Raw genomic sequence first — 19959 nt, 5'->3', positions numbered from 1 at the left:
TGGGTGCAAAGTGGAGAAGGGATGGGGCATCTTCGCCCCTCGCCCTCCTCTGAGGGGGTCTCACCCCCTTGGGAGCGGTGTGGAGCGGTGCCCAGCGCTGCACGGCCTTGGGGACGGCTGAGCCCGCCCGGGCCGCCTCTCGCTCCCGCCGCTGAGGGTGCCAGAGACATCTCCCCCTCACCCTGCGGGGTTTGGGGACACACACAGATGGGGAACCCTTTAGGGCTCGCGGTGTCCGCGTCCTCACGGGGTGCTGCTGCTGCTGGTTTTAATTTTGGCGACGACTTTTTTCTCTTTCACCCGCCGGTTCTGGAACCAGATGGTGATCTGTCGCTCCGTGAGGTTGGTGGCGGCCGAAATCTTCCTCCTTTTGTCACGGGTGATGAACTTGCTGCTGGCGTACTCCTTCTCCAGCTCCTTCAGCTGCCCCTTGCTGTACGGGACCCTCTTCTTGCGGCCCCGGCGGAAGGAGCAGCCGTCGGGGGGCAACTGCCCGGCGGAGTCTGAGCATGAGGAGAAATGGGGCTGAGGGGAGCTGGGGGGGGTCCCCAGGCATCCTGCACCCCCCCTGTGCCCCCTTCCCATTACCTTTCCCTGCAGGCAGCACCCTCTTTCCCTGCCACCACATTTCTTCCCTCCAGCCTCCCTGATATTTAAAGATATTTAGGTGTTAATTTCTCCGAATTGATAGTTAAAGATTATGTTGCGGGGTTTTTTTCTTTCCTGAATTTCTTATTAATATTGTGGGAAGATATCCAGGCACAGGTAAAATACCGACGTGGGTAAGACCCGCGCTAATTCCCGAGCAGGCGCTCCGCGTTTTCAGCGTGGTCGTTGCCCGGCCGAGCAGGGTCAAGGGCAAGTTCAGTCCCACCGGCATGAAATGGGAAGGGTCCGTGTGTGTGTGTCCCCCAACATCCCCATTCACGGCCCTGTACGGTGGGGTCAGGGACATCCCTGCCCCATTTAAAGCAGTCCCAATTCCCGGTGCTGCTACTGGCCGGCATGGTGTATGAACTCGGGCGGTGTTACCTCCCGCCTCCCGGCCGTGAGTTACAAAGGGAGGTGTTAATCAAAAGTATTATTTTTGGAAGCCGATCTACTGGGTAATTGGGGTTAACTCGCGAATGGGTGTTCCTAGACGGCAAGAGCAGCTCCCCAAGAGATCATTTTAAACCTTCTCAATCCCAACCGCGTACGATGGACCCACAGCCCCCCTCGTCCCCTCTCCCAGACCAAACCCAGGGTTTTTACCTGCAAAGGCGGATTTCAGGAGGTACCCGGCCTGCCCCTGCTCTTTGGGGCAGCACATCTGGCTGCTCCAGCCGCCTCCCAGAGCCCACGGCTGATGGTAGCCATCCACGGGCAGCAGAGTCTCATGTCGGGCTTCCCCGGGGCCGCCCAACCCCGGTACCACCGACACGTCCAGGTAACCGGCGACGGGCTGGTAAGGAGCCCCGTAACCGGGGTAGAAAGCGAACTCGGCGGGGCGGCTCTGGAAATCCTCGGTAGCCCCGGAAGGATCCAGGTATTTCTCGGTGGGGAAAGGCCCCTGAGCCGGGCCGGCTTTCAGAGCGCTGCGGGAAACGCGGCAGGAGTAGTAACCGCTGCCGAAATATCCGTAGGGCAGCGGGGCGGAGGCGGCGGGACCCGGAGGGGCGGCCGGGGGAGGCGGTGGGGCAGCGGCACAAGGCTTGGGGGGCTCGGCCGGCCCCTCCGCGGGGTAACCCCCGGGGTTCATCCCAGGGGGAGGCGAAGGACCGCCGAGAGCAGGAGGGGGAGGAGGCAGCAGCCCCCTGCCCTGGCCGCCTGCGAAGCCGCCGGCTGCCAGGAGCCCCTCGAGGCCCGGGGGGCCGCGGGGCTCCGGGGGCTGCATGGGGGGCGGCTCGGGGGCCGGGGCATGGGGAGAGCCTGCTCGACAGCACCCGGGCACTGCCCGAGGGGGGTCCCCGGATCTTTTTAAAAGGCTGTGAGCTGCCTAGAGCTGCCTTTCCCCGCCGGGCTGCCCTGACGCAACGGCCGGGGGCTGCCTCATTGGTTGCTGCTCGGGGAGAAAAGGACGGAGAAGGAGGAAAAAAAACCAACAACCAACCCCAGAGAAAAAAAAAAAATACACCTCCGGCTCCAATAAACCCTGGCTGCAGAAATTGCGAAAATACTTCTATTGCAATGGGAGAAGGAGGGGGACACACCGCCCCCCCTCCCCACACGTGACAGGCGGGTACACGGGAGGCGCCTCATGAGCTGCATCTTGGAAAAAAAAAGAAAAAAGAAAAAAAAAAAAAAAAAGAGGTAGAGATGGGGCGAGGAATGGGAAAGGGGGAGGGTTGGGGGGGGAATGAAGGGAGGGGGGGAGAGAGAGGAAGGGGAGGGGGGATCACGTGGAGGATCAGTCCCCGGTGGAAAAATCCGGGCTCAGATTAAAACCACCTTTTCCCCCTTTTTTTGTTTTTTTCTCTTCCTTAATTCTGTGTGGCCCCTTCTTCCTCCGCAGGTCCGGAGGCTTCTGTCCTGCCAAAAAACAGTCCTGTCCCGAGGAGATCCAGCAAGGTGACTGTGGGCAGACGTGGGGCAACGATGAGGCCCTGGGGGCTCCCAGCCTCGCCCCTTGCCTCTGTTGGGTGGGGGGTTTATCCCCTACAGATCTCTGCACACCCACACTTTAAGCTTCCAAAGGCTAAAATCTTTATCCTTGGGCAGAGGGACAGGGCACGGCTCTAAAAGCAAGAAAAGAGGGAAAGTGGGGTCCCCGGCATTCCGAAAAAAATAACTGCAAAGGGAAGAGAGGAAACAACCTGCCTGAGAACATGCCGGGCGCTGGCAATGCCCTGAGTCGGGGCTGCAGCTCAGTCTGACCGCGTGTGAGAGCAGCCCAGAGGGGTGGGAAAATAATACCCAGAGCCCTTTTGGGGTCCGGGAGCAGCAGGCAGGTGGAAAGACAGACAGAAGGGGGAAAGGCAGACTGATGCAGCAATAAGGGGTTACATCAGCCTGGAAAACTTCGGAATTAATACACCGAGGCCTGTGCCTATTTTGCGTGCTAATTAATTATTCAGGTATACGTGGGTTTAATTGCTTGTACACATGACACAAACACACAGCCGCGTTCCTCGCTTCTTTTTCTCACTGGTTTTCCCCCAAAGGCCTTTCTGAGAGAATTTTTGCCAGAATTCCTCTAAAAGCAGCTTGAGCTCATGCCTTGTTCCCTTCGTGCAGAGCAATCTAGATATTTCTGCTTTCTGCTTATCAAGTCACAATCAAAATTCTTCTCCTGCCACGTTTCGGGCCAGCAAAGCACAGACCCATCCGCCCAGAGGAGCTGCCACGGGGGTTGACACAGAAGGACACCCCGGCAGAAAAATAAGGATTAGAATGATAATTGCAAATCTCCCTCAGGAAGGCAAAAGGTTCGCTTCTCTGCGGGGGGCACAAGACATCCCCCCCAGCCCCAAACCCGGCTCCTTCCAGCTCCCAGCATCTGCAGGGTCTTTGCCCCCGGCTGTTTCGGCGAAAGCCGCTCCCGCATCCCTTCCGCCTCTCCTAGGGAAATAAATAAAACGCATCGCGAAGTTGCATCATTCTCTCTCCTCTCCCACTTAAAAACCCTGGAGTCTCACCTATGGGTTTTTGTTTTTTTTTTTAATTAAAATTTAAAATAAATCCCTGTGGTTTTCGCCTTCACCTTTCCGTTTTCAAAGCTTCTTTCCTCACTTTCCGTAGTTTAACGACCGCGCTCCTTCTTTGATGCACTTTTTATTCTTTTCCTCTCCTTCCCTCTCCCCATTTGCTTTGAACCCGCCCATAACTGGGACGCCGGGGCACGACGGGCGGGCGAGTATTTGCCCAGGGGGCCGCAGCTCCCTCGCGTCTCACCCCACTCACGGAAAGGTCGGGCTTAATCCGGAGGTCAAGGCCAAGTTGAAAGTTAAGGACTTGTTGCCTTCGGGGCTTCTCTCTGGCCGTCGGGGCTGACCCAGTCACATCGCTCCCCCCCTCCCCGGGGTGAAGCTCCCGAGGTGTCCCAGGCTGAGGCTGGAGCCGGACAGAGCGATTTGCTGCGGATTTCCCCGGTAGCTTGTGGCACTTTATTTCCTTTTTTAATTATTACTATTTAATTATTATTAATACTAATCAAAGCGGGGCAAAAAATAGCAGGAGTGCCATCCACCGACTGAAGCACCCAGCGCACACGGACACCCCGAAGAAAAGGGGGCACGGACGCACGATTGATGGAAATAAGATTTCATTCCATTTCCCAAAAAGTCCTCGGGCAGGCCGCGGGTGGCACCCGGCTGTCCCCGTGTCCACCGATGCTGTCCCGGAGAGGAGCAGCCTCAGGGAGGAATTCACCTTTTCACCCCCAAGAACCCCCCTCAGTTTATTTCTTTAGAGGCTTCCGAAGCTGCAGCGGACTTCGTGCTTTTCAGCCCGTGCTGCCCTTCAGCTCGTCTCCTGGGAAATTTTCGAGCAGGCTTTGCCGTGGAAAGGGTTTAAAATTCAGCCTCAAAACTAATATTAAAATTTTCAATCTATGACAAGTTTTAAGGAGAAAATTTCAGGGTGGTGTTTAAGTTCACGAGAAAGGGATTATTTTCAATTAAAAAAAAAAAATCTTTTACCAGTTTCTCTCTCATCTCGGTGATGTGGCTTCAAATTATCAGATACTCTTATCAGTTTGCAATTATTATTTTATTATATTCTTGACAGAAACCATTTAATATTTATGCCATCTGGAATCCGAAAAACAAAAACCAAAACCAAACTATAGAACAACTTTTTAATAGTCTGAGATTTTTTTTCTTTGTAAGCCAATTGAATTTGAGGCCATCTTTACAAAAGACAGGGGGAAAAAAATCCCTCAAAACCAACACAAACCCCAAAGCAGTTTGAAGAGGGAAAGAGGGAATTGGAACTACTTAAAGACTTAACGTTTGGAAATAATCAATTGTTGGAAAATTGAATTCTGGGGCTGGAAAGGAGCCCAGCTCTTTGGTTTTTGATTTTTGGCAATATTTCTGGGAAGAAAAAAAAAATCAAATAGAGGCAAACATTTTGATCTTCTTTTTCTTTCTTTCTTTTCTTTTTTTTTTTTTTTTTTTTTTTCTTCTCTTCTCCTTTCACCGCCGGCCCCTTCTTCCCCACCCCACAGGCATCCCCGGAAGGTTGGGATGTAGGTGCGAATATTTCTCTCCCTGATGCCTGGAGGGCCAGAATCTGTACTTTATAGCACATTGCTCGTGGATCCTTTGAACAAATCAGCTGGCATGGGAACAGAGAGCCTGGTCCGACTCCTCTTTGCTCGTTTTATCCCTGCTCTGCAGTGAAGCCCTGGCGCCACAATCACTGCACCGCACTTCTGGCATTTCCCCCCATCTCCTTCTTTTTGGTGTGAAATCTGGGGTGATTTTAGACTCGGGGTGTTTTTTTTAACTTGGCTCTCTCCATCACTGCACCTCCTGGGTTTCCTCTCCCCTCCCTGGGTTGGATTGGAAGCTCCTTCCTTGCTGTTCCCTCTCCCTTTGAGAAGCCGGCCTGGGGTGTGTTGGTGGTGTCTTGCTGCTGGTCTGGCCAACCTAAAACCCCCACTTCGGGTCTCTCCCTCCTTTTCAGCAAAGTGAAAAACATAAGACACAGTGAGAGCTCTCTGAAGGCTGCAGAGACCCCCCTGCTCCTAGCCCCAGACCCATCCACTCCCTTGGAAAATGCCCCTCACCAGCAGCCTCTCCCCCTCCAGCCTCAGCCTCTCCCAGCCCAAAATCTCACCCCAGAGAGGGTGAAACCTCAAAGTGGACCAACCCTGACCCCACTTCTGCCTTTGGGGGGGGGGGGGGGGAAGAAGAGTACAGTGAGTGTGTTGGGAGACTTTGTGATGAAAAAATCACAAGAGATTACTGCAGCCTGTGGAAGATGGTCCATACAACACCCTCACCACTGCCATTGCCCTCGCCGCTGCCAGGGCAGCTCTGGAGAGGTCTCTCCTGTCTCCTCAGCCCATTGTGCTGTGATGAAGGGTGATTCCCAGTGAAGAGAGATGGATACAGCATGGAAAGGCACTGAGCACCACGCCTGGACCAGCCTGGAGCTCCAGCACCATGGGGACAGGCAGGGACATCCCCGTCCTTGTGGCCATTAATACATTTTTACACATTTTTGCCCAGTCAGAAATTGAAGGGTTGGGAGCACGGTCTCCTCCCTGTCCTCCTCTCAGCTTCTGAATCCTGTTTGAGATCCCAGCATGAGGTGGGAAGAGCGATAGGGAAGGAGTGAGAGCACACCACGAAACGAGCATATCTGGAAACACTGAGGCCAAACTGCATCCCCAGAGCTCCTCTTCCCTGATGCTGCTGTGGTTTCCGTCACTTCCCTAGCTCATACCTCCAGGGAGATATAAATCCCCGCGGTAAATCAGACAGGGTGGGCAGTGAACCCCCCAGAGCATCTCCACCGGCGGCCTCCGCTTCCCATCACTCTCCGCCGTTTGCACCTTGTACCTCCCTCCTCTCCCCAGGACCCACGGGAGCAGCCGGGGAGGGCGAGGCGCGGGGCAGGGAGCCCCATGGGTGCCCCCGGTTCTGCCCCCCAAGGAGTGGCCCTGAGCGCCGAGCCTGCCTTGGTTCTGGGTTCCCGACGGGAGTGGGCGGGTGCCCGGGGCAGGTGGGGACCGGGGAGGAGAGTTTCAAAGGTCGCTTTTCCCCTCTTTCTCCTCCTTTCCTTATTGCAAGGGCGGTGGCCGGGAGTGGAGTAGAGGAGGGTGGGAAGGAAGGCGGGAGAGGGAATGCGGTGGCCGAGGGGAGACCCTCAACCATCTCCCGCATCCCTCCCCGGGCTGCAGCCGGGGCTCGGGGGGTCTCACGGGCTCCGGGGATGCAAAGAGCTTTTTAGCCTCAAATGGAAGTCAATATCCAACTCCAGGTGTCTCCTGGATTCACAGCTTCCCCTCGACACGTTCCCGCTGGTAGGACTAACCAGCTGATGCCCAATTGATTTAATTTGGGGAAGAAACGTGTTGCTGTGAATCAATTAAAAAAACAGCGCCAAGTCGACGAGAGAGTGAATATTTACGAGAAGGGCCAAACTACATCAGATCCCACGTGTGAATACCACACTGGTGTTGTTGCTTTACATGAAGGGCAAAGTCGGGTGTTTTGTATTCTGCTTTTCAGAAATATAAATCCATCCACTTCTAAGGAGCAAAACACCGGGACAACCCCTTACCCGAGTCCGGTGTTTGCAATCTCTTTTTTTCCCCGTTTTTTTTCCACCCTAGGAGGGAGGATTGGGGCTCCTCTCCCCAGTCCCGCCGGTTTTGGGATTGGGGAGATATTTTCGGTCGATTCAGGCCGTTTGCGGGCAGAGAAGGTTGGAAACCCCGCGGGTTTCAGCACAAGCCAGCAGGAGCTGGAGAAGAAGCATTTTTAAAATTATTTCCCCCCCCCCCCCGATTAGGAATAAATCACGTCTGAAAAGTTTAGCGTAGTTCAGCTAAAGCAAAAAAGGGTCTTTCTATAAATCCAGGCACTGAACAAAGCTGGTGTATTCTCATCTCCATTGCCCGCGAGCAGGAAAAAGGGTTTAATATTCACTGTCCTTAACGTACTGATGATAAATAAGGACCGTGGCCGAACAGCAAGGACGTAGCACGCATCAGCCCTCAAGCCAACGGGACCATCAATGCCCTCAACCTTTTCCACTCGTTTTCCCTAAAAAAAAAAAGCCAGGAGACTCCTTGTCTCCGCCGCTGAGGTGCCCCAGGCGAGTTGTGCTGCAAACCAGGCAGAACGATTCCCACCGCCACATCTCCATAGGTCTTTATTTATTATTTTTTTTTTTTCCCCGATTATCTTGTTTAACCCCGGATCCACTCACCCCAGCCCAGAGCCTCCCCCCCCCCCGGGTTCCTCTCCCCGCACTTGCCGGTTTTCCCGGTGCTCGGAGATTCCGACGGGGAGAAACCCACTGCCTTCCACTCTCCCCATGCGGATTATGAATTAACAGACACTAATTATAACCAAGAACCTTTGAGAACTTTCCTGAGAGCGCATTTATCCATACATTAAACCAAAAAGTAAACGGATAAATACTGGCATCAATCACCACAATTGTTATCATCGCTACACTAATTACCATATTGATATTCCAATATTCATGCGTTATGATAATTATTCTTAACAGAATAGCATCCCGGTGATGTTTGTATTTAACTTCTGTGCCCGCATATACAAAGAAAGGTGAGGAAAGACCCGCTCAGGACAGGGCAGCACCGCGGGCTCGGGCAGCACCGTGTTTCTAAAGCCACAAAGAAACATTTTCTGTTTGTTAATCAACCGAAAACAACCAGAAAAAAAAATCAACCAAAAAACCACAAAGTCAAAAACAAAACCCACCCCAAAACTCCAACAACAAAATACTGACCTAGTGCAGGAAAGCGGGTAAATAATTATAAACTTAATTAAGATTTTTTTCTTAAACTGTGAGGGTTTTTTTTCACTTAGTCCGTGTGTTTCCTGAATTATCCTAATTCCCGAAGGAAGAGGCGTTTTTCCCTCCTCCCTCAGTAATATTCCAGCGTTACCTGTTTTTTCAGCTATCCTGGGAAAACGACCGATTTTTCCTCTCCCGTTTCAGTGCCACCGACTTCGAGGCTCCCCCGGGCTCCTGGTGACCTCCGGTGCGGTTTTGGGGGTGCAATTCGCCCCCTCCAAGCCCTCCCTGGGAGGGAAGGGTGCGCGGAGGGGGGCAAGGTGCCCGCAGCCGGGACGGATCTGTCGGTGCCCGCTAATTACCGACTAATTACCGACTCCTCTCCTCCCCCCTGGGCTGACAAAGGCATCGAGTTCCCACCCGCGAAAGGTGCTGCTTTATTTTACGTTAATTATTCGGATTATTAAAGAGAAACCAAACCTGAAGGTGCCCCAAAATGTGCCATTACAGACATTAATTTAAGGAGAGGTTTGTGAACCACTCGGCTGGTCACACCTCCAGGGCTAAATTTGGTTTGATTTGTTTCATTTTCTTCCTTATTTTCTTCCCGGCAAATTTTTTTCTGTGGGGCCCGGGGGTCTTTGTGATCCTGGACATGAATCCTGGATGGAAAAATTCGGAACTTTCCCTGCTGAATCATTCCTGTCCTCATGAAGCTCCATGGGAAGGGAATGATGCATCTCTCAGCAGCCTTTCCCCACCCTGTTTATACCTTTTCACATCTTAACTTTCAGGCCATCTCTACAGCTTCTTGTCCTCCAGCAAGGAGAATTAATTTTCCTTCTTAATTATCAAACAATCAGGATGTAAAAACCGAATCAGACCACAGCATAACTGTAAATAAAAAATAAACCACGAGTGCAGGGTGTTAGGAAAGCCAGATGCAGATTGGACATTTGTTCTGCCATTTATTTCTGTTTGTACTGAGTTTTTTACCCCTTCTTCCCCCTGATCGGTGCAATTCTCTTTCCTAGAGACAGTTCTCCACGTCAGGTGTTTGTGCTCTGTTTGGAGCTGTCTACAGATCATGAAATCCATTTTAAAATTCAGTATTTTCAGAATTCTGACAATTTTTTTTTAATGTCTCAAAATTCTGTTCTTCCTTCTAATCTCAGGCCAGTCCTTGCTGCTGATCAATGCAGTTGAAGCATAACTTGAATTTCCAAAGAAGCAAGAGGTTAACAGTGACAGAGTTACTCACTGCACCCTAGAAAGCCCTTCAAAAAAGCATTTTCAGTCCTTCCCCTTGGCAAATATCCTTCCAGCATTGTCCAGGCCAGTTTTTTTCTTACAGCAGATGTAGCCCACATGTGTACACTTCCACACCCGTGCAAGGTGAGTCTGTGTCTGGCCAGTCATCCCCTTCCCATTGCCAAAATCATCTGGACTTTCTGCTACCTGTGCCCACCTCCTGTTCAGTTCACCAGGAGAGGCAGATCTGGGCTCTCCCTCCTCGTGCAATGTGAACACCACACCAGAGCACTTCCAAAGCACCCATCTGACAGATGGGTGACCCTGGGTGTTGCCTTTCCACTGTCATTATCTACAACTTCTGCTGCTCTGTCATGTGCTGCAAGACATCAGGGAGTGCTGGCTCGTTTTTATCAATGCCAGGACCAACAAATGCTGCTTGCTGCTTCCTTGGTGGCTGGGAGCAAAGTTACCACCTGGGTGATTGAATGTATTCGTGGATTCCTGCACCCAGGCCCTGGCTGCTAAAAGCAGGGGGGGTGACATTGCCATCCCTGGCAATTTTCCATTCCTTACTGAACACGTGTCAGAAAGACTCCCAGTTGTTGCTTAAGAAAAAAAGATGAAGAATTAGATGTTTTTTTCCTCATGGTTATTTTGCTGTAGTTGTCTCTTTTCTTGAACTCCTCCTTCTCAAAACTGCTTGTAGAGAAGATGTTTTCCTCCTTCCTAAAGGTAAGGATGTAAAGGATCTAAAACCCCTAAAGAGGGGTTTAAAACCCCTAAAGAGGGGTTTTATCTTGAATATTCTAAAAAAATCTGTATTTTCTCCCCCTGATCCCTCCCTTCTTCAGAACAATAACCCAGGGACGTCAGGCACAGTGCTCCTCTGGCTGTGCTGTGGGGCAGGAAACCCAGAAGATTTTCATCAGAAAGGAGGCAGAGCACTCCACAAGCTGCAGCCCTCCCTGTCTCTGCTGGAATATAAATCTTCAGATATATGTTGTAATGAAAGAAGCTGTCCCATAGGCACTGGAACTAATTAAACCACAATCCCATGTTCCCAGCAGAGGGGATGTGCCTTGGGGGCAGCTCTGCCAGGACCACAAGTGGAGACTGCACCTTCCTGCTCAGGCTGGCAGCTGGAATTACCACAGGCCCTGAAAGATGCTGAGCAAATGTTCTGGCTCCCGACCTGTGTTGTGTCTCCTTGTTCTGTTTTTCCTCCTGTTGTTCAAGCACAATTGGGTGGGGATGTGTTCTGCTGTGACATTCATGTTTCTGTTTATTACAGGGTTATATCCTGACACACATATATATATATTTATATTTACATCCCCATCCTGCAGCAGGTTATCCACACTGCTTGGGCAGGACTGTAATTAAAACCCCATTAATTGATGGTTATTTGTAGGATGGAGGAGCACCAGCAGCCCAGCCTTAGCAGTTGTCTAAGAAGGGGCTCTCTGAATGCAACCCAAAAGGACCCAATGCTCCTGCTGTACCATTTCTTTTTTGGTGAAGGAGGAAAGATGGAAGCTGAGGCTTGTTTTGCCCTTGAAAGTAAGTGATCAGAGGGTGAATATTATCTACAGCATCTGAAAAGCAATCTGATTGGAAAGTGATGCTATTTTCACATGCACACAAACCCTTTAATCTCATTTTGCACGATTTTATTGTCGCAAAGGGTTTGTGCACTCCTGCAACTAGACATCCCCTAGCCTAGATAACTCCTCAGTGCCTTTAGCTGACAGTATTGCTGTATATAATAATTATAGCTCATGATCATCTTACTTTGCCCAGCTGTTATTGACACAACTCATCTGCCAGACGTTGTTTGAAAAACACACTACTAATAAATGCCAGCAGAATCTGCATGCCTACAAACTATGATGGAGTGAAAAATAATCAACCTGCTCCAGTGAACAATCAAACCAAAGTGATCATCACACACAGTCAGACCTGAAAGCCTTCCAGGCAGAAACATTTACTGGAATTGCCTCCAAAATACACAATTCAAAGTGGGCAGAACAAAGGAGGTTTGGTTTAACTGAGCAAGTTTATTTCAGGGAATCAAGGTGATGGTGTCTGATATTTTGGTGTATTTTAGCTATTTTAGCTGCTTGCAGCTCCTCAGCTCAAAGCAGGGGTGAGGCTGTCCCTGTGCTTTGGAACACCTGAAGCTGCCAGCCCGTTCTTGTGGTACCTTCCCCACGGAAATACACTTTTTCCTGGCTTCCCTGTAACTCCTCTTTGCCATTTCCCAGGAGCTCAAATGAAAAACTGGCCCCAGATTCCTCCTGTCAGCTTGAGCTGGAAGTGGGAAGTGCTGGGAATTCAGCACCACCCCGATCAGCAGCAGGGAAGTGGCACAAGAACAAGTGCAGATCATGGAAATCATTTCTCCCCCACCACATGAAGTGAAGACAACTGGACCTGTGCTTGCCCTTAGCTGAAGGGCAGTGTCAAAACTTCATTTTCTTTTTGATTAACTCTCAGATTAAGTAATTTAAAGGGAAGGAAAGTGATTCTGCTGAGTGACACTAATTTCAGTCTGATTCATTTTACAGTGTTGTAAAAACAATTATGTGCCTGGCACCCTCCAGAACATTGAACACTGTTCAATAACCACCAGATCTACTGAGATGAAACTGATACAGCTTGTTAGAGCATCAACGTGCTGAAAATGTGCTCTGCAGCCAGGCCAAGTGGACAGTGGCTTTGGCTTTTTTTTTGGTATTATAAGCTTGGCTGGTTTTCCTCAATTTAAATGAAAAGGTGCAGTTGCTATAGAATCTTTTGATCAAATTTTTAAATGACTGTAACTCTCACTTGGTCGCTTAATTGGATTAGTTTGATTCTTTGGAAGTATTAATAATCTGTGGTATTACTTCTTAGGAGCTTTCAAAGGACTAACCTCTTGGGACAGATTTTTAAGTATTTAGCAATTAATGTCAGAAATGGCCAGCTTCCATTTAAGCTGTTAAATAAAAAGAGCATTCCCAGCACATTTGATCCCAAGGATCTCCCATCCTGTCCTAACTCACTGGTCAGGGCCACACACAGCACACTGAACTTCCAAAAGTCCAGGTTTGCTGAAACTTGCTGCTTTGGTTTGCTGTGTCCTGACTACATTTACATATCTGGTCATTCTAATATCTCAACTGATATAATTATTAAACAACAGCAACAAAAAAAGCGCAAATGATTAGTTCTGTGCCCTTTTCCTTTCTCCACAGTGACACAAGGCAATGAAGAGATTTTCTTTTACAGACACAGAACCTTTTCTATTGAGATTCTGCTGTTGAAACAGATGACTTAGAAAAAGAATATCTCAATAAAATTCACCTTTCCATGATTAAAAGGTAAGAGGTGACTCATGGCACAGCAAAACCAGTTGAGCAGCATCTCTAGCTACCTCTGCTGCAGATAACAACAATCACAACAAAATAACAGCATTTCTCTAACATAATTCCACGGGTGAAGTTCAAAGTATGAGCACTGGAGGCTGAGCTGGCACAGTTCACAGCAGCAGGCTCTGGACACAAGGATGATCAGGTAGCACGAGGCACTGAGTCCTATTTGTTCTGTTCCTGGTAAATACAAAGCAATGGCCTCAAATCCCTCTGATGTTGTGAGGGCTCTGGATGGGGACAGTGCTTCCTTCTCTACAGTTTTGTTAATATGTAGTAAATAAATGTACAGTTTCTGAAATGGTGCTTGAAAAACAAATCGCTTTGTCCAGTGAAGCAATCTGTCAGATCCATGAGGACCTTTTGCCTCTAATCAGATGAAAACTAGGCTGAGGAAGGGCATATCTGTGAGTAGCTGAGTGCTCTTTCAGCAGGGTTAAGTGCAAAATGAATGACTCTCAACGGAGCAATATAAACAACAAGCCCTGCCAAAGCCCCAGACTCACAGGATCACAGTTGGTGTTCCTCAGTTCTGTGTCTTCCATCCTTTACTCTTCAAGAGCCTGAGAAGTAAGACTCTGCTGCACCACATCAATGTATTTATTTTTATAGTCTTTACAGGCTTAGGGAATGCCATAAATGTACAGGGTTTTTTCAAACACATCTCATCCCATGCAGGAGAAATTTTCAGGATATGGTGTAAGCACTCAGCTCTTCAACTGAAGGTCAGAGCAGAGAAGTTTTTATCTGCACTAACTGCAGATCAGCCACCACACTGGCCTTGGAGCAAAGGAGTTTTTATTGAGCAAAATAAGAGCTGGCAGCAATCAGACAGACAGCAAGTTCCAGTACAACTGTTTCATGTCAGGACATCCCCAAATTCTTGACATGTCTTTTTTCCAGGCAGATTTCACTGGTCAGCTATTGACAGATGCTGTGTGATGCCAAAGGGGTAAAAATGGAAGCAATTGCCAGAGGAAGTAGTTAGGAAAAGAAACAAAAAAATGGTTTTGTCAGTTCCTGGTGAACAACACTGTCCACAGCAGAGAGGATCTCTCTGATTTGGGGACAGAAACGTTTGGGAGCAGAACTTTGCTGAACCCTCATAAGGAAGGAAATATAATAATTAGGAGATAAATGCTATGTCCATACTATAGGCTGAAGCTTTAACCAGCCTCAGTGAGTTGGTTATTAACCTCCCTCAGTTGGTTACTCAACTGGAAGTGGTAGAGCCAGGGCAGGGATTCTTGGGCATTGTCAGTTCTCAGTGAATTAAAGATAGCTGAGACAAGGGGGTTCCCAAGGAGCTTACTCCTCTGCTACAAACCTGCATGCAGAAAAGGGTTTCATTATTTTGGAGCTTACCATGTGAAGCCACCTCTGTGCCACTGTTCAAGGAGAACTCACAGTTTGAGGCCAGCTCCACCATGCCACCACTGTGGGACTGCAGGACAGATGCAAGCTCTGCAGATGGACTGAAATAATACACTGAAAGCAAGCAAACTCTTCTCCTCAGCTCATGACACCCTTGCTACAGATTCTATTGAACCCCTGCCTGGGACTGCTGAAAAGCTTGCAAAACAGACCAAAAAAAATCCACTTTACTGGCAGTATATTTATGCTGCATTGTCTCCAGCAATGACAAGGACAAGATGGACAAAGTGAAGGCAGCAGAATCTGGAACCTTCAAGGCTTTTCCTTCCAGTTATAGCTTCTACCAAGTCAAAACATCATCATGGAGACAGTTATCATACACTGAATATTGCTGATTAATAAAAACCAAAGCAAATCAGTTCCCCTCTTAGGAGTGTCCAATCCTTCATTCCTAAATCACTTTAAAATTAAAATTAGAAATCTTGTTGTTCTTTCAGTGCTTTGCTTTAACATCTATAAAAAGTATGGTGTGAGTAAACTGCTGAGTCAAAGGAAGAAATTACCTGCTGAGTAACACATCTCTCCTCACTCCAGTGTGAAGCCAAACCTGGCAAGTGATGGGCCCCATGGAAAGACCCATCTGGGTTTTATATGTATTGCAAAAGAGGAAAAACAGTAAGCACCACACTCGGCTTGAGATCCCAGCCCCAGGCTGGATGCAGAGGTGACACCAACCGAGTGTGTGCCAGGGAGGAGGAACTGACACCAAGGAGTTTGCCCCTTCCTGACTGAGCAACTCCCACCGCGGGTCACCTGAGACACTTCTGAGCCCGAAGAACCGGAGAGAAGCTGATCACAGAGCTGAGGACTCTGCAGGCGTCTGTCCGGCCACAACCACCCTTCTCGCAGACATTCCGTGTAGTCGATCCCCCTCTGCCGGGCACTTCCCAGCCCGCGGCTGCGGGAACCCTGCGGGAGACCCGCGGAGGCAAAACAAAACGAAACCGGTGATAAGGGAGAGGCTGGGGGAAAAAGAAATTTAAAAAGGTTATATCCAGTTATTATATATTAGAAATATAAAATAGACCAGCAAACAGCGTGGAAAAAAAAAATAGAGCAGTTAATAGATGATGATGCTGCAGGATCAAGCAGAGACTTTTACTGGGTCTGTGATCCAAGATGATCCCAAACTCTCAAAGAGAGCACGACCCTGGGGCAGCAGATCTGAGAGCTCCATCTCATAACAACGAGTGTTGTTATCCCTGATTTAATAACAACATCTGGGATCTGCAGCCACCCCTGCTGTGCTTCTTTATGTAATGATAACCCTACTCATGCCTGGAAGCTTCTGTTGCTCAAACTACTCCTGAGTTGGAGCAATTCCATTTCTTAGGACAAGAAAGGATTTAGGACACAAAGTGTAAGGAAGAAATGTGCACTCCTGGATCATTTTATAACAATTATGCCTTGCACAATCATAGCACTGCAGATTTATTTACAAAGAAATGACACAGAAGGAACATTGCAATAGGAAAAAGTATAAAGTCTAGGTAAAGAAACTTGGGAAAGACAGTAACATCTTATTAGAACAATTGGTGTACCTAGGAAAAGCAGGTGAGCACTTAATCTCAGGACAAAAATGGAAACAAATCCAATGTATGCTGCCAAGCTGCAGGACAAACTCCCCCCTGGAGTTTTCTTCCCAATTTAGGTGTTCAATTCTGTTACTTATCTGAGTTTCCTCGTTTGATTTATTCAACAGCAAAACATACTGTGCACTGGGGAAACACAAATGTCCTGGTTTGGGCCAGGATAAAGGTGGTTTTCTGTTTCTGTACTTTTGCTTTTAGCTAAGTCCCTTGTAAGTAGTCTCTCTGAAATTAACAGCAAGTTTCTCATGCAGTGTGTGTGCTTTTAGGATTGATAACACTTGATGTTTATAGTTACTGCTAGAGACTGGTATGCAGGCCAAGGACACTGCTCAGCTCTGCATGAAAACATTTTACCGTCCAGGAGGATACAGAGGTCCCACCTGAACCCTCCTTTAGGGAGGAACGGACAAGATAGATGCCAGAATTGACCAAACAGAGTATTCCATCCCATATACGTCACACTCAGTATAAATTTGAGGCATCACGAGGGCCGAGCCAGATCTTTTCCTGATTTCCTGCTTCCCTTCCTTCACCCGGCATCCTGGAAGGATCCTGTCTGTTCATCTGCCTGTGGTCCTGATCCGTGCCAGCCCATATCTGTGTGTTCCTGCCTCCAGTTCCCGACTGCTGCCGACTCCAGGAGTCCAGCCTGGACTTTCCCAGGGCTGCCCTGCAGCCTCGGTGGTGACGTGAGAGTTATTGGGGGAAAGGGGGAGGAATGTGGTTTCCATTTTCCTGTATATTTGTGTATATTTAGTAATTTTTTCCCTATTTACCATTACTGTTTCATTAAAGTTGTGTAGTTTAGTTTCCAACTCATAAGTCTCTCTCCCTTATTCTCTCTCCTTTCTTCATCGAGGGGAGAGAGAGATTAAAGAGAGCGTCTGTTATTCGGTTTAATTGCCGGGCCAGTGTTAAACCGTGACAACAAAGAGATGCTCTGAAGGCTTCTCTCAGGTAAACAGTACCCCCTCTGGGAGCAACTTGGAAATATTCTCTCCTTTTTACCTCTTACTTCCAGTGTCTTTCTCTCTGGCAGAATTAACTCTGTTCTTGTTAATGGAATAATTTGTCAGCTGCATGCATACATTATCCTGTAAATGAATGAACAAGATGCAGGGTTAGAAAGGTATTAGCTTCCTCCCTTCTTCTCTACATGATCCTGGTCACACTGCATAATGTACAAAGCATCTTAATTAAGCACAGAAGATTTAATGGCACTAAATATGATCAGCCCTATACTGATCCCATTACTCTAAAGAACCCAATAAATGAGGCTCAACAGTTTCAATTTCACTTCACTGCAATCTCATCAGCATTCCAACTCCATCACTTCTGAGAAATCAGCAGTTTCAATGGAAGATAACCCTCCTTCTCAGTCAGGCCCCATACAACCACTTATTAGCAGAGCTAATTCTGTGCTGGAATGATCCAGAACTGCACACCAGAACCTTCTCCAGCCATCAGCTAAGCCACAACTTCTTTTCATAAAGAAGCAAGTCAGAATATCTTAGCATTTAGGACCATTTTTTTCTGTCCAAGATGTCTTTTTTAAAATTTTTAATCTTTTTTTTAATGCTTTGTGAATAACAGTATCAGAATACTATGGAAAGCTATTTAGGTATCTACTTATAGAACAACCAGCTGTGCCCAAACTTGTATGCAGCACTGATCTGGACAATATAACACAGGCTTTATTCTACTAAAGGATCTGCCTAAACACTTCATGTATAATTTTATTTATTGTACTCAGATACTACGAAGATAAATGACAAGTATTTATGAAGTGCTTAGATATTCTCAAGAGAAAGATGCTTTGGCCAGTCAAACCATTATGATTTCTCTCTATCTCTGGTTGTGATGTATTGAACTGCCATTAACTCCTGCTAATAGGCTTGTTTACTTTTACCAAGCTCTTCTGCAAAGGGTCAGAGGATGCTGAAATAACAAAATGTGCCAGGCCCTTGTTATGGAGGAATATCCTCTGAGGGTCAAAGGATGACTTCAGCTCATAAATCCTCAGACCAAACCTAAAATTTATCAATAACAATAGGCTGGGCAGGGGTCAATGAAGCTGATCTGCTTCTAAACATGCTTGAATTACAAGCGTGCTTCAATTACAATCTGCATATAGCCTCACCAACTCAGAAGCACCTGAATATTTTGAATTTTCATTAACTCATCTGTTGAGGTCGTATAATCTGTCCAGCACACTGATTTCTCTTGGTTCCCAAAAGCTGTACCAAAACCCTGCAGCTCCATGCAGAGGAAATCTGAGAAGAATGAAGATTTGTGATTTCAAACTCTCTGGATTCAGAGGGAGATGTAAACTTGCTATTCAATTAGACCTCAGCCATCAATCAAGGTGGATTGCTTTTGCTCACTGTGCATGTATTATTTACCAACTGCCTGCTTTAGATGATAATCCAGGCAATTAGTCATAAATTACTACCAAAGAAGCCAACAATTTCTTACTGTTTCAGGAGCTTCATGCTAGCCAGCACTAATTGCAAGGACAAATGGTTCCATTGATAAATCTGAGTGGTGAAAAACAGATTCCTGGAATACAACCCTGAATAATGCTATTTTTGGGTTGGGAATGGAGCCATTTACAGAGCTGCTCCACGTCCTTCTCTCAAGGCAGGAATCCAGAAAACCCTGGCAAGGACTCTCAGCTGTATTAAGTTCTGACTTCTTGCCTAACTTCAGTCATTATGAGAGAAATATGTCTGGTGATCACAAGCTGGGGCTTCAGGAAGATTAAACATTAGGGATAGCACATACCCACAGGGAGCAAGAGTCAGAACAACAGGGACCAGATGTCTGGAGGCAACTGCATCAGGCACGGGATCCCCAGGCAGGCTGCCGAGCTGCGGAGCAAGACAGGCAGACACAAAAGCGTTTGATTCCCAACACTTCACCTGATAAACAGCTCCATCAAAGCTAAAACAACCCTGTGACCCCTCTGCCAAGTGGACATCGCGTTCACCTCAGGGAACAACCACACCGCCAGCCTGCTGCCTTCCCCACCCACAGCACCTCCCAACGCTCTGCCAGCAGCGCTCCAGGACCCTCCCCACACAGCTACAGCCACAACACCACCTTTTTTCCCCAAGTTTCGTTCCCGCACTCGTCCCCCGGGACCTGGCAGGAATTCAGGGCCATGGGGGGGTTCCCTCCAGGAGGAACAGCCCGGGAGCAGCCTCAGAGACTCCATCCCCTAGCAGGACACCCACCCCCGAGTGTCCTCGGCGGCTCTGGAGCACCCCTGGGCTCGGAGCAAGAGCAGCTCGCTCCTGACGGGCACTCCCCGGAGACCCCGGGAAGGCGGGAGCCCTGGGGGGGTTGCGGGCAGCGCTGCCTCGATCCCGCCCCGCGAACCCGCACGGACACCGCACAGCGAGGCCGGCAGGGGGCGGGAGACTGAGCGGAGCAGAGCCCTGCCCGCCCCCTCTCCTGATTGGCTGCTCACCCCGCTTAATCCCCGCCCCTTCATTAACAATTCGCCGCTCCATTGGGCCAAGCGGAAAGAAGAGGCGCTGATTGGATAAACCAGCAAGGGGCGGGGCATGCGTTGTTACGGCAACAGGGGGACGCGCAGGCGTCAGGGGCGTGCGCCGCTGATTGGCGCGTGCGCATTGCCGGCCTCTTTTCCCGCTCCCGAAACAACGGCCGCTGAAAGGCCCCGCCTCGCCAGAGGGGGCGTGGCTTCATCTGAACGGCCACAGCCAATCACAGCTGTGAGAGCCGTGGTGATTTGCATATTAGAGTGGGCACGGAGGCTGCGCAGGGGGTGTCGGGAGGAGCCGTCTGAGGAGGGGTCCGTGGGGCCGGGGCGCCTCAGGGGT

General features: G+C 48.9%; 1 protein-coding gene across 1 annotated transcript; it reads right to left on the bottom strand.

Annotated features, from left to right (window-relative positions):
* Positions 1-243: 243 nt before the first annotated feature.
* On the bottom strand, positions 244-1876 carry HOXB13 (homeobox B13). Its single transcript, XM_008500163.2, has 2 exons — positions 1255-1876; positions 244-503 (listed from the first exon to the last, which is right to left on the bottom strand). Exons 1-2 carry the CDS (start codon positions 1874-1876, stop codon positions 244-246), a joined length of 882 nt encoding a protein of 293 aa, XP_008498385.2.
* Between the last annotated feature and the right edge of the window lie 18083 nt (positions 1877-19959).

Source organism: Calypte anna, chromosome 27 (genome assembly GCF_003957555.1).
Source record: "Calypte anna isolate BGI_N300 chromosome 27, bCalAnn1_v1.p, whole genome shotgun sequence".
Taxonomy (NCBI): Eukaryota; Metazoa; Chordata; class Aves; order Apodiformes; family Trochilidae; genus Calypte; species Calypte anna.
The sequence above is the reverse complement of the archived record's forward strand: the minus strand, read 5'-3'. Positions and strand labels throughout refer to the sequence as shown.

Excerpts from the sequence above, each read along its gene's own strand:
- HOXB13 (XM_008500163.2), bottom strand. The coding sequence starts at position 1,876 with ATGCAGCCCCCGGAGCCCCGCGGCCCCCCGGGCCTCGAGGGGCTCCTG. Across the intron at positions 504-1,254 it reads CCTGAAATCCGCCTTTGCAG|ACTCCGCCGGGCAGTTGCCC; the intron begins GTAAAAACCCTG and ends CCTCATGCTCAG.